The 14,814-nt window shown below is 42.3% G+C and overlaps 1 protein-coding gene across 10 annotated transcripts in view; it reads left to right on the forward strand.

Annotated features, from left to right (window-relative positions):
• The window catches only part of MCTP2 (multiple C2 and transmembrane domain containing 2), a 251,891-nt gene that overhangs the window by 82,369 nt on the left and 154,708 nt on the right, over positions 1 to 14,814 (forward strand). For 9 of the 10 annotated variants that reach the window (XM_027083170.1, XM_027083166.1, XM_027083169.1 and 6 more), the window contains exon 4: positions 578 to 686. In XM_027083170.1, the coding sequence (XP_026938971.1) occupies positions 578 to 686 (109 nt within the window). Of the gene's footprint in view, positions 1 to 577; positions 687 to 2,068; positions 2,078 to 14,814 lie in introns of those variants that run through there. The other variant, XM_027083171.1, reaches the window with a different exon arrangement.

Below are 14,814 nucleotides of genomic sequence, written 5' to 3' on the forward strand. Positions count from 1 at the left end.
AGTGTCTCCCATATGGACCCAGGTGTGGGGCCCATGTTGGCTGGACATGGATTAGTAGGTGATCAGCTGAGTAGTTGTGAATGGGAGTGTTTTTGTTACATGTGCAGGAGGTGTACCTGAACTGATGGGGGTTGATGGGCTGAGGGGAGAAGAGGAGGGAGACATCGCACATCCGAGCTGAGAGGTGTGGACCAGGGTCGTGGGACCCCCGCCCCATAGCTGGACTTCTGCATTGTATATCCTCTCTGGGTCCTCCACTGGGAGCTGTAGGATAAGGATCCTGCAGGGCATGGGTGAGTTTAGGGGGATGTCAGATGTCGGCATGCAACTTACCTGCTTCTTCTTGGGAAGTTAATACTGTGAAGCTATTGTCATGAATTCTCATAGAATCCCACTGGGGAGAAGGATAAAGAACAGTGTAACCATGTCATCGACATGGGTGGGTGGGAGCAGAGGATGACGCTCACAGATTCGCCATTACAGTGATCATCTTTTTTCCTTAAATGAAGAAGTGTTTCCGACATTCTGTTTCTTGGGCCTAAGGCAACTGACTTCAATGCCTTCTCCATCTGTGCAGACTCTCGGGGAAGCCGGTGACGGCTTGAGTAACCTGCCCAACCCTTTCGCCTACCTCCTCACCATCCACCTGAAAGAAGGCCGGAACCTGGTGGTCCGGGATCGCTGTGGTAAGGCCTGGCTCTGGGCGCCCTTGGTAGCCTGCAGACCTCTTCCTCTCAACTCTCCTGTCAACCTTGCTAGTCACCTTTTTCCATCTCAGCATGGCTGGTGCTAGACTGCAGCTCAAATCTGAGCTTCTCCAGGTATCAAGGTATTTGCATTGAGTTATTGAAACACATGGAATCTTACTGTCCTTTTTTTATGATTAATAATAATCAAATATTGATGATCACATAAAGTTATTGTAGAATGAAATAAGATCGCTATAAGTGCTTTATGGCTGGTATATAACAACTGCTAAAGAAAATGTTTCCTTGATCCTAGTTTAATTATCCATGAGAAATACGTAAATACATTCTTGATCTAAGTTAGCAAACATACGCATAGATGGAAATGCCCTTTGAACCACCCTCCTTCCTGCCCTGAAATCCCACTGGACTCCCCTCCCTCTGGGTAACATCTGTTATGATGTTATAACATATGTGATTGATCTGTTCACCTTTGCTACCTCTTTCTGTGCATTTACACACACGTATATTTCTTAATTAAAGTGATATCTTAATATCGTTATCCTGCAGTATTATTCTGCATATTCCATATTCTGCACTAAGTTTTTTTAAACTTTACGATATGAATTAAAGATTTTCCATGCTTTTCCACATAACTATATCTCCCTTCTTTTAAATACTAATAGTATTCCATAGTATGCTGTGTTAAGTATCTGTTTCTCTGCTGATGATAGTTTTTTCTTACTTTATCAGCCATATAAATGATGCTGTAATAAACATACTGTGTATGGCTCCATACACAGATAGGAATATATCTTAGATTAAAAATAGTGTATGTTTAAGAGCAGACAGTGGAGCCAGACTGCCTGGGCTCAGTTTTTTCCATTTATTGCTATTTGATTTAAGAAATGCTCCTGGATCCCCCTGTGACTGAGGTTCCCCATCTGTAAAACAAGAACATTAGTAATGACCTACCTTATAGGCTTTTAGGAGGATTGAAGGTAGTGACTTAAACTTTGTTGGGCTTCTAGCACTTAATAAAAGTTAACTATTGTGAGCAGCTCAGGACAGAACCTAGAAATGCAATTACAGGATCCTGAAGATGCACATTTTCAAATGTAAGAGATACTGGTACATGGCCCCCTAAAAGGTACAGAGTATGTCCTCTCCTTCACTATGGTTATGTGTTCCCTACCTTGTCGCCATTGAATATTTCCTTTTATCACTCTGCTTAGTTTTTGGCAATCTTCTAGGTCAAGTGTCCACTTGTTTTAAGTCGTGCTTCGTGGATTATGATGGTGATGAACATGGCCCTTTGTAGTTCCTCTCCTGTGAATGGCTCTCTGTATCCTTTGCCCAGTTTTCCATCGAGCTTTTCCTTCTAAATTTTTGTGAGTCTTTAAAATTTTCAGCATTCATTTGTTTGTTGGGTGTTGCAATTTTTCTTCGCCAGTCTGCTGTTTACCCCTCATTTTTATGGCCTCTTTTGTCCTTCAGAGGTTTTACATCTCATTACAGGTAAATATATCTGTTTTTCCTTTGTTGTCTCTTTTCATTTATTTCTTTTAGTAGGTGGGACCTTTTTATTCTAAAGAATTTTGTGTCTTTCTCCAGGTCTTTGCCAGTCTGTCCTGCTAGTTCCTCTCTACTTTGTTTTGGAAAAACTGTGAAACGGAGGATGGGTCTCCCTTCCATTTGTCTTCTGTGTCTCTTACTTCTTCTTCCTCATTCTTGCCATTACTTTTTTTTTTCAGGAAGAATTCCTCAGCCGGGCCTTCCAGCTCACTGTTTTCTCGTCAGTTGTTATGACCATTGTGATATTCTGTTCATCTTTTGAGTTGGCATTTTTTTTTTTTCCATTTTTAGAACAGGCTATTTCATGCATGAGAGGTTGCCGTCAGCTTTGAGAGCATTAAGTATACGTTGAAAATCTCCCGTTTGGTGCTTTCTCCCTCGGATATCCTTGGGTTGTGTTTTCCGCTCCTCTTTCTATTTGTGTGTCCCTGTTGCCATCTGTGGATGCTGTTTTTACTTACTGTGTCCTGACTTCACTGAGCATAAGCAGGGTTGGGACATGCAGCCAGACAGGGAGAGCCAGTCGTTCAGGCCGGCTCCTGGTGATGCCCCGTCATGGAAAACCTTCCTCAATGGCTTCCTGCCCACGCTCACGTTTCCTGCTTGCAAGTGCCTTTGCTGGTCACTGCTCGGCACCAAAGGGACAGGGCAGTGCTGGGCCATCCAGCTGCTCTATGTGTGCTGTGCCAAGCAGTCACCGTGGTACTTGCTCAGGCCATCTTCTGCTTCCTGTATCCACTGCCTCCAAGCTGGAGCATCCCTGGTTCACCTGTCATCCTATCCTCTTGGCCCACCTCTGCCCCTGAAACTTTTTCTGCTGTGACTTTCTACTGCTCCTGTTTTGGACTGTGGGTTCTTCCATCAATCTGATCTCACCGACTTCCATCTTTTAGATCTGCATATACCCACTTTTTAAAAACAAAATTACTATCTTTCTCTTTTCTGTCTCTTTCTCTCTCTCTCTCTGTCTTTTCGTAATTTCTCAGGATTTCAAAATGGTGAACAAATTTCACTTTCTACTTGTTGGTAAATAGTGTTTTCTGTCAAAGTTATAATTTCTTATCCATCAGTTGTGCAACTTCTTGTGTACTGTCATTGTGTACTATTATTATAAATGTCTGCATCTTAATAGATGGCTCTCTTAAGGTTATTTTGAATGATTTGGGGCAGATAGCAATCTTGTACCTGAAATCACATCTGAGGGACACGATCATAAACTAGAGTGAGGTGCCTGCCCACAAATATCCTGACTCTTGCTCAGAACCTGCAGTGTCCAGTGGATGCTTCTGTCAAATGATGCTCATTATGGAGCTCGATTTGGAACAGTTTATCTGGAGATTGGAAGTGTGTTCCACAGAGAGCACATTTAACTCTACTGGAAAGAAAGTGCTCTAAACCTTTAAAATACACGTCCTGTTGTAAATTTTTGGAAAGCTCCAATATAGTGTGTAACTTCGGGGCTGTGCCTAGGCCTTGGACTTCTTCCAGGACCAGCTGCCCCTTTTCCAGTTTTGCCATCTGTTCTGATTATTTATCCCTAATTGATGTGAGTGATCTGGCCACACCACCCTTGATATATCACACCAGTACCCTTACAACAGATACTCAGGAGACAGTCAGTAAACCTGGCAGATGACGGGGGAGCCATTGCCTACATCAGAAAATGACCGAAACAATAGGGTTTTTGTGTGCTACTCCACACCTCGCTGCTTCAGGGCCAAAGGAGAGACTGTAATCTGTGCTCTAATCCCGTCAATACCATCTCTCTCTTTGTAGTTTCATCCGAGTTAAGCATCATATGACATTTGGCTTTATCTTGTGTCAACCTAATATAATCCAAGGATAAATACCTAGTAAGCCATCTAGATCACAACCTGTTTCAGCACCTATATCTTTTACAACCAGTAACATTGTTCCTGTCTCTTTTATTTATTGGGAAGATTAATCATTATCTATTAAGAAAACATCCCCCTCTCAGCAAGTGCTTCTTCTAGACTTTGCAGTGTGGCGTGGCTTCCTTACTGTGACTGTGTTCAGGACTGCTCGATTTTCACAAGTATTAAGGTAGTGATCAGGGCATGTTTGGTGCCCACTGTTGATCTGTGCAGGGATCATAGTCACTGGCGCCTGTGCTTGCCTCCTTTGCCCCGGACTGACATGGCTTATCGCTATGCCAATACTTTCTATGGAGCCCAGCCCACCCTCAGAATTTTATCCAGCACAGTCCTTTCGGCCAGTAGTTCTCAAATTTGAGTGAGTATCAGAACAACCTAGAGGGCTTATGAAAATACACATTGCCCACCCCCAGAGGTTCTGATTCAGTAGGTCTGGGGTGTGGCCCGAGAACGTACATTTCTGACAAGTTCCCAAGTGATCATGATGCAGCTGGTCCAGGGACCACCTTGTGAGGACCACTGCTCTAGACACTGGGTGGGAGCACTTGAGCAGAAACACGTGCTTCTCCTGGTAGGGAGAGTTTCAATTCCCGATTAGACACAGCGTTTTCTTTTCTTGGGGCCGGACCTCATTATGCATTTGCACTCTTACTCAAGTTGTATTCTCTGAACATAATTTAACGTGGTATTCACCTCATTAACATAATTAGGTACAGAGAACGGTGTGATGTGCCAAAGTACCAAATATAAAAGGACTTGTGAATTATCTATGAATTTACACTACGCTGTATCACATGTTCTCCGATTCTCTGGATATGGGATCGATAGCTGATAGTTTCAGTACTAAATATCCTTCAAGATCTATTCACATGGCATTTCTATCTAGTCTTTTATGTTTTTCACGGACATAAGCTCCCTGTCTTCTCGGTCCTATGAAAATTTTACCTCTATAAACCATACACCTTTACCCTCAATTGGATAAATGCCTGGTCATCCCTGTTACTATTAGTGCTATATTAGCTGGGTAACCGTTTTATTCATCTTCGTATGCCCTACCGTGCCATACTGGAGGTTTATACATAGAATGCTTTTAATACATTTTAGTTCTTCATTAGGGAAATCCAACTTAAGTGCCGGACTTAAAGGCAAGGAGTATTAAAGACTATCGTGAAAGGGAAAACATCTTCCCAGGGGGGAACAGAGTTCCTTCACTCACACCTTGACTCAGCAAGCGTTTATTCAGTCCCTTCAGTGAGATGAGCATCACACTGGTACTCGACTGGGACCTAGTGATAGAGTCCAGAAAAAAAAGACTTACATACAAGCAACCCATTTAACAGAAGTCCTAATTCAGGTGATTGAAGTACAGAGACTAAGTGACTTGACCAGGGACTTGCAGGGAGGCAGTGGCTGAGGCAGGACTCACCAGAATGGGTGGTTCTGGGGGACAAGAGGAGGAATGAGACATGACAATCTACTTCTTGGCTTGTGATTTCCGATGGCGACTCACTCACTCTCAAGTGGAATTTACCCATCTGCAAAATGGGCATGATGTAGCTTGCCTTATAATGTAGTTGTAAGAACTGAAAAAAAGAAAGTGTATATAACATAGTGCCGTACATAGAGAAAATAGTCAATAAATGATAGTGTGTGTTTTATGGTAATTAATGAATAATGATAATGAACTTGGCCCATGATCCTGACTCCCACTGCAGAGCTGGTTCCTGTGATCCGTGTCAGCTTTCCCATCAGTGACCTTGGACACTTGGCTCTTAGTTTGGGTTAATTTGTCAGTACCCTTGTGCTCTCTCTTTATGCCCCGTCTTCAGCATAGGAGTTGATTTATGTTTTATTTTACATATATTCAATCACGTATTTTATATTTGTCTAAAATATAATCAATTTGATCAAATATTGATTTCACTTATGACAGGGATGCCTTCAAAGTGTTATTGAAATGTGTTGCACCGTTGACTACAGAGGACCTGCTCCAGGATATTTAACCCAATTGTGCCATCATTCTTTGTGAATTTTTAGGGAGAAAAAAATTTTTTTCATGAATCATTCCCTGCTGAGGGAAGAGGTCAACATTTTCTTTGGATTATTACATAATCATTGCTGCGTAGGTAACATTCCGTCTAGAACATGGGCTGGCAAACCTTTTCTGTACAGGGACAGAAATGAATATTTTAGAGTGTATGGGGCATAGGTCCATAAACTTAGTGACAGCTACTCTGCTGGTCTAGTGACCAAGCAGCCATAGATAATATGTAAACCAGTGGACGTGACCATGCTCCAGTACAACTTTATTTCTAAAAACAGGCACGAGGCTGGATTTTACCCGTGTCCAAAATTTGCTGACCTCAGTCTAGAATATCATGATCTGATTTTGGATTTTCTCTTGGAGAAGCTGCTTTTTAGAGTAGCCAAGTACATCTTTATTTAAAATAAGGAGGTATAAGCTAATGAGGAAGGGATCAAGTTGTGAAGCTCATGTTTTCAAATGAAGTATCTGGAAAACATCTCAGTAATGTGACATAAAATAATGCAGAAAAATCTAGAGATGCTGGGTAGTAAAAAGTCATTTTTTCCCCCCTATATTTTCACTGGGCAGTAAAGTGAAAAGTCATCATATCTCTCTCAGGAAAAGATGTTTCTGACATACCTAAAGAAAGGATGTTCAAAGGCCCTTATAGGGTTTGTGATTGAGGACTGGAAACTTTGTCACTCGGCCCATCCAGAAAGAAGGAGGAGAGCCTCTCAGAAAGAGGGATCCCCCCAACTTCTCACAGGGTTATGAATCCATCAGCTAGGGGCTGGACGATGGCTTTCCCTCGTGTAAAGAGTGCTGTGAACATTTTATCTAAATCTCTCACTTCTCTGGCTCAGACACAGGGCTGGTTTGTTAAGTAGGCTATCAAGTTGTGATTTTGAGATTTTCTGGGAGATTTGGTGAAGTTTGTTATACTAGGAAGTTGCTAATTCTAAACAATGTACAGGTCTAGCGATGGTGTCAGGAACGTACTGTTATGTAGTCGCCACCCAGAGCATCCCAGGGTCTTTAGCTGTCAACTCCTCTATTCCTTGTACAGAATAGATAGGGGCATGTGTGTGTGTGTGTGTGTGTGTGCGCGTGCACTGAGTAAACCCAGCAAAACCCACAGCTCATGAAAAAGAACTGGAGTTAGTGAGTGACTAAGCAGTAACTCACCTCGCTGTCATGATCATGCCTGTCCATCTGTGAGTCACTGTGGATGTAAGACCAGTATCATGGAGCACTGAGAGGTTTTGATGAGGTCCCTCTGGAAGTGTGGCCACGTTGAGAAGATTGCCTCTTACAGGTCATTTTCCAGTTCCTCAGGAATTTCTCTTCAATTCCCTGGCGTGTAGTCCTTCAGCTTTGACTAGACTAGACCCACTGTTGGAGAGTTCTGTGCTAAACAGCCTCTTTTTTTTTTTTTTTCCTTTGCTGGGCCACTTGGGTTGCTACAGTGGTCTTTCTAGGAATGAGCCTTACTTGGATGCTGTAAAATGCCCAGGCATTTCCTGAAGCCCATCTTCCCAAGCCATCTCTAGGAGAAAACCCGAGCCCTCCCTGTCTGTCTGCTCTGTCCCGGTTATTCCCTGTTGCCTGTCTGCTGGTCACACATTCCCTCCTTTTCTGTCACCTAATTTTCCTTTGCTCTATCTTTCCACTCCTCTCCCTCATCCCAGCTTCTTCCTTTTACTCCTTTATATTTCCCATTTCCTTCCCACTCTTTTTCTGGGAGGTTCTACAGACTGTATTGTTTTTGACCAAACCAGACACCTGTATTAAGTTCTCCGTCTGAGCCATTGTCTGGTTAACTCTTGAGGGTCCATAATTTCGAGATTGGTAAAGCAGAAGGAATGTGGTAGGACCAATTCATTTTATTTAATTTAATTAATTTATTTATTTATTTACATCTTTCTTGGAGTATAATTGCTTTACAATGGTGTGTTAGTTTCTGCTTTATAACAAAGTGAATCAGTTATACATATACATATGTTCCCATATCTCTTCCCTCTTGCGTCTCCCTCCCTCCCACCCTTCCTATCCCACCCCTCTAGGTGGTCACAAAGCATGGAGCTGATCTCCCTGTGCCATGCAGCTGCTTCCCACTAGCTATCTATTTTACATTTGGTAGTGTATATATGTCCATGCCACTCTCTCACTTTGTCACAGCTTACCCTTCCCCCTCCCCATGTCCTCAAGCCCATTCTCTAGTAGGTCTATGTCTTTATTCCCATCTTACCTGTGGGTTATTCATGACATTTTTTTTTCTTAGATTCCATATATATGTGTTAGCATACGGTATTTGTCTTTCTCTTTCTGACTTACTTCACTCTGTATGACAGACTCTAGGTCCATCCACCTCACTACAAATAACTCAATTTCGTTTCTTTTTATGGCTGAGTAATATTCCATTGTATATATGAGCCACATCTTCTTTATCCATTCATCTGATGATGAACACTTAGATTGCTTCCATCTCCTGGTTATTGTAAATAGAGCTGCAATGAACATTTTGGTACATGACTCTTTTTGAATTAAATGGGAGAAAATATTTGCAAATGAAGCAACTGACAAAGGATTAATCTCCAAAATTTACAAGCAGCTCATACAACTCAATAACAAAAAAAGGACCAATTCATTTTAAGTCTAACTGCTTCACAGTTTGGTTGACATATAGAGAGTGTTGAACCCTGGCTCAGTGTCCCATGAAAGGGAATGCGGCCAAGAAAATATTTTGGTGTCCTCGAACTGGTATTGCTAATGCCAGCAGCCCTGTTTTCTAGGCCTGGCATGAGCACCATGTGACATGGGCAGGCCTCTTGTCTTGGAAAAAATGCACCACTCAAAGCTTAAATCCCGGAGCATTAATTCCTGGAAAACAACAGCCCTTTCATTGAAACCCTGTGTTTATTGTTCATGTGAAGGGTGGTTGCATAGTGTCCTGCTGTGCACTAGCATACTAGGTTGCTGATGCCCTCTGGTGGCCACATTTCAATACTGCAAAAGGGAAAGAAAAGTCCATTGCAGGAGTTCACTGCAACATCACTAGGGCGTACACATCCCTTCAGCTGTAGGCCTGAGGGCTGAGGGTTCATGGTCGTCTTCTTGATGTGAGTTTTAGGCAATGACAATTCGTGACCCATTCATCCAGCAAACGGTTCTCTAATCCCAGCCCAGGTAGACTGGGACAGCTGTTTTCAGAGCAGGGACAGGTACTTTTGCAGATTATAGGAAGAATGCATTGGATAAGTCATTTTCCTATTTGAAAGGAATGGTTTAGACAAAAATTTTTAAAGATCTCCCACTAGTGTGAAAAGTTGGCCATGCAATAGGGGTTTAATAAATTACGAAACTGCTACCAAAACGTTCAAATGTCAGGCATCTCTGATTTGGGTCCTGTTTGCCTCTTGCGATTTAATAGGCTGATTTTAAAGATTGTACCATTTCTATGATTATATATTTTTCTTTAAAAAGGAAAGGATGCTCTTGTATTAGACCTAGAGAGGAACATTCTCCTCATTGCAGCTGTGATTGGGGGACAGGCTGGATGTTTCTAGAACTCTGTGTTATATGCTGAGGATCAGCCGTGTAGCTTCCCAGCAGGTGTGCTGTGAATGGGATGCACTGAGGGTTCACCCCTCTGCCTCCGGGCAGCTCTGTGGGCTTGGGCCAGCCCCTCAGCAGTCTCTTCGGTATACTCTGTGCTGCCCAACACAGATGACCTTGTTTGTGCTAGGATGGGAAGTGTTGGGGGCACTGGACAGTGGGTCAGAGTCACAGACTCGGGGCACAGATCATCTGAGTTTGAATACCAGCTCAGACATCATCCAGCAGTGATTATGGGGTTTAACCTGGTGCGTGTGCTTATGGGGATGTGTGCGTGGGAGGGGTGACATAGCCATGTACAGTGGCCACGAGCTATTATTATTGCTGTGTCTGGTTCTAGTTATTCTTCTTTCGGTTTTATTTCTGTGTTTTCCCTCTGGGAAAGGCAATGACTTGTGGCATTTCCGCCAAATTTATTAGGGCCCTTCTTCCCAGTTTCTTGATAATTTGTCCCACCGTTTGCATACCTCTTGTTTTTCTCTTTAGATTTTTTTTTTTTTTTGCGGTACGTGGGCCTCTCACTGTTGTGGCCTCTCCCGTTGCGGAGCACAGGCTCCGGACGCGCAGGCTCAGTGGCCATGGCTCACGGGCGCAGCCGCTCCGCAGCATGTGGGATCCTCCTGGACCGGGGCACGAACCCGTGTCCCCTGCATCAGCAGGCAAACTCTCAACCACTGCGCCACCAGGGAAGCCCTCTCTTTAGATTTTGTACTCCTCACCCCCTGCCCACTGCCAGCAAGGCAAAGGGTTGGTTAAGGTTGTTTTCTGAGACCAGTTCCTGATTTCTTGTCAGTGCAACAGCAGAAATGAAAGAGACACTAGTTTTTAAGGGTGCATTATTTGAATAAGAACCCCATTGTGAATTGATGGTTTTATTTTCTTCATCTTAAATTTGACTCAGAAGATGCCCCTCAAGTTTCATAGCGACCAACATGGGAAAGCTTGGTGTGGATGAAGTCATCCCAGTAGGTCATTACTTATTGAAATTTTTTACTGAATGTACTACACTGATCTGATTTTTTAAAAATACTGAGTTCTAAAGTAAAATAGGATCTGACTTCAAATTACTTGATGATTTGCTAATTTTGCTTCACATATATATTTTTTCTGTATTATAAAAGTTCTATTTTGAGAAGAAATTAAAAGCAGTAGTACACCTTTCTTTGTTTAATTAATGTGCCAGTTTAGGTTATCATTCCAGATTTTAATTACTAGTAATAATGCTACAGAAAACATTCTTGTACCTACATCTGTGTGTCAAACTTTATTTCTTTGCAAGTCATTTATTGCAGTGAATTGGATGTTTTCTGTCACATGATCTGACATCTCAAGATTCTACTTAACAGAATTGCCAGTTCACTCTTGAGAAACACCTCTATTTTGCTCATCCACCAGGAGCATATGAGTGTTCCACTTCCCGTTTCTCAACTCCACTGTGTGTAGATTATCTATGTCAATTTTGATAAAGAAGAAGTATCGTCTTGGTTTAGTTTTAATTTATGCAGAGAAATTTGGACCCTGAGATATATTTGGTTAAGAGATATTTGCTTCTCTTTTGTACACAGCCAACTCCATCCACCTCTGTGGCTTATTCTCCTGGTTCCTGGATATGTTCATGTATATTTTTCTACGTTGTCATTTGCCTTTTAATTTTGTTTATAAAGTTTTTGTTGCAAACCTCTTTTCCAGTCTTACACTTTTATTCTGGAGAGTTTCCTTTCTTCCTTGCATCCTATGCTTTTGTACCTTGAAAGGCCTTTTCTCTCTTGAGAGAGATGCATTAACCTATATTCTTTTCTGTCTGGTTTTACATTTTTTTCATTAATCTCTTTGATCTGTATCAAGTTTATTTTGATTTCTTGGCCCAGAGTCGGAACTTAGTTTTACTTTTTGCCAAATGGGTATTTAATTAACTAGGACTACATTTTCCTTTCCCTAATGATTTGATGGCCACTTTTCAATTGGGTATTAAAATGCAGTCCATATGAGGGTCTGCGTTTTGGATTTCTCTTTGATTCCTATGGATGTGTTGTTTTGTTCCAGTGCCAGCACCACATCACAGTTGTACTGTACTGAAGGGTCACAGTCAATACTTTTTATTTTGCAAAAATTGGGGCTTTGCTTCGCATTGGAGTACCTACTCTGAGCACCAGATGGCGCTCGATCATTGGTGTGCTTGTGTGGGAGCAACGAATACACATCTGGTCAGCTTATTCAGAAAGATGCTCATTCATTAGCAAACTTGAAACTTTAAAGATGCAAACACCCATCCTGAAACCCAGGTAGCAGTTGGATTTCCTCCACTTGGTGGGTTTTGGTAGCCTGCCAAGGTCCCGCAACAGGGATGGGGAGCCGAGTTTACACCCCTGTGTACTTCTGATCACCTCATCAAGAATAGGGGTGCAGGCATCTCTTCTTAGTGACCACTTCAACAAAAGCCAGTTTGTTCAATTACTCACCAAATGGCCCATTTACTGAATCCATCAGTATATTGACAATGTTTTCATTCATCTATTTAGAAAATTAAGTGTATAACATTATTGGATGAGAACTTTTAAAAACAACTTTGGGGCTTCCCTGGTGGCGCAGTGGTTGAGAGTCCGCCTGCCCATGCAGGGGACGCGGATTCGTGCCCCGGTCCGGGAGGATCCCACGTGCCGCGGAGCAGCTGGGCCCATGAGCCATGGCCGCTGAGCCTGTGCGTCCGGAGCCTGTGCTCTGCAACGGGAGAGGCCACAACAGTGAGAGGCCTGTGTACCCCCCAAACAAACAAACAAACAAAACAAACAAACAAACAAAAAAACAACTTTGGAAGGTCTCTGGGTCATATTAGTTAATCGGCCCTGAAGACAAAGCCAGAACAGCATCTTAAATAATATTTAATTTGTCTCAGGCCAAAGAAAATGATAGAAAGGAATGGACATGGCCTGGCTTAAGTTGAAGATCCCACAAAGGGGATGACTAAAGACAGAAAAAGAATATTAGGGGGAACAGAGGTGGTGAGCAGGCAGAGAGTAGGGCAGGTAGGGAAGTCTTGGGGTGGGGTGGGTGGGGTGAAGGAAGTTTTGGGGGGAGCATGGTACAGGGGGAGAATCTGAAGGCCCCATGAGGACCTCACTCTCCACAGCTCTCTTAATTCCCCTTGTTTATTCTATACAAACTTTAAAAATAGTCAAAATAAACAGTTTTGGTAAAACTTTATAAATAGTTAAAATAAGCAAGTTTTGGTAAAATTGGTAAATTCAGATCCTCAATCTCACTGTAAGTTGGCCACTGGATGATCTTTCAAAAAAATGGATTTCGGGCTTCCCTTGTGGCGCAGTGGTTGAGAGTCCGCCTGCCGATGCAGGGGACACGGGTTCGTGCCCCGGTCCAGGAGGATCCCACATGCCGTGGAGCAGCTGGGCCTGTGAGCCATGGCCGCTGAGCCTGCGCGTCCGGAGCCTGTGCTCCACAACGGGAGAGGCCACAACAGTGAGAGGCCCGCGTACTGCAAAAAAAAAAAAAAAAAAAAAAGGATTTTGGTGAATTTGGTACACTACATCACAGGGTCCAGCCACGGGCAAGCCTTGTCCAAGGTGCCGCTGAACTATTGTCCATGGTGGGCTCCCCAAGAGGAGGGGAGTCAATCTCACTGGGAGAAAAGTTCAGGAGTGGTTCAACCAGGATGTGCTAAGTGACAGAAGGTGGCCAGCAAGGCCTTTAGATGGTCTGGGAGGAAACTGTTCTTCTGAGGCTGGTACCAAAAAAACAGAAGCATGTAGCCACCATGTGCAGGAGAAGGGGAATGTGCATGTTCCCTTCATTTAATTGTAGTGGATAAAGCCTGGCTTGGAATTCTGCTAGACTTGAATCTCCTGCTCTCTTAAGTAAAGTAGACTGTGCTCTATAAAGGGAAAGTTGTTTCTCCTGTCCCATTGGACTGAGGAAAAATGCCCTTGAGTTTCCATAAGGCCCATTATGGTTTCTGAAGGGGTCTGTTAAGAAAGCTGCAGTTGGACATGGCTTGCTCTGGAAATCTCAGTGTAACTGCTAGAGGGCAGCAGCAGCTGTTGAAAAATCATCACTCGCTTGTTTTCTGAAATCACGTCTGGCTCTTATTTAGCCACCCTTGGAGAAAGTCAGAACTTATGGATCCCATATGAAAACAACTCAGATTTACTTCTTTTTCTGGCAAGAAGAAACATTCCAAATAGGTATATATATTGCAAAGAGTCTGAAGATATGTGTATAAATATAATGAATCTTATTACTCTTAAGCCAGAGGATAGGAAAAAAGTCAAATTTATGCTTTTCATATGTGTTCAAATACTTTTTATGCAGAATGAATTCATCTATGTGTATCTCAGTTTCCCTAAAGACTTAGTAAATAATTATTGACTTGAAACTGAACTCTTAATATCCCCTGAGAAAAGTTCTCAGGTATTACAAAATGTGAACTTTGTGTAAAATTATGGAGATCATTTCCTTTCATAAACAAACAACAACTCCGAGAAATGCATTTAATTAGGAAACTTTTCTAGCTTAAGACCGCGTTTCTTTTGGAGACGCTATATGGCTGAAGTTTTTAACTTGGCGAATGAGCTTTGCTGGTGACAAATAACTAGGTTTTGTCTACAAATACAACTTTCGCATTCAATGCATTGGATTTTTAGTTTAAATTAGGAATGCTAGTTTTAAAAACCTATATGATATAGTACATAAACTATATGATATAATGCATATGTGTGTGTGTGTGTGTGTATATATATATATATATACACACACACACACACAAATAGATACATAAATGGCCATTAAACTGATTTATAGAAATATACTTACGGACATGGAAGGGGACAGATGTGTTATTGACTGAAGAAGGCAGGTAAAAGAATACAATATGGGGTCTGATTCCTTTTTGTGGAAAGTGTGTATGTGTAAAGTCTCGGTGCATACCAAGATAGTAAGCTTTTCTAGATGGTGGTAATTTTCTTTCTTTCTTTCTTTCTTTCTTTCTTTCTTTCTTTCTTTCTTT

This window comes from Aethalodelphis obliquidens, unplaced genomic scaffold, assembly GCF_003676395.1.
Source record: "Aethalodelphis obliquidens isolate GAN/ISIS:26980383/991018 unplaced genomic scaffold, ASM367639v1 scaffold49, whole genome shotgun sequence".
NCBI lineage: Eukaryota > Metazoa > Chordata > Mammalia > Artiodactyla > Delphinidae > Aethalodelphis > Aethalodelphis obliquidens.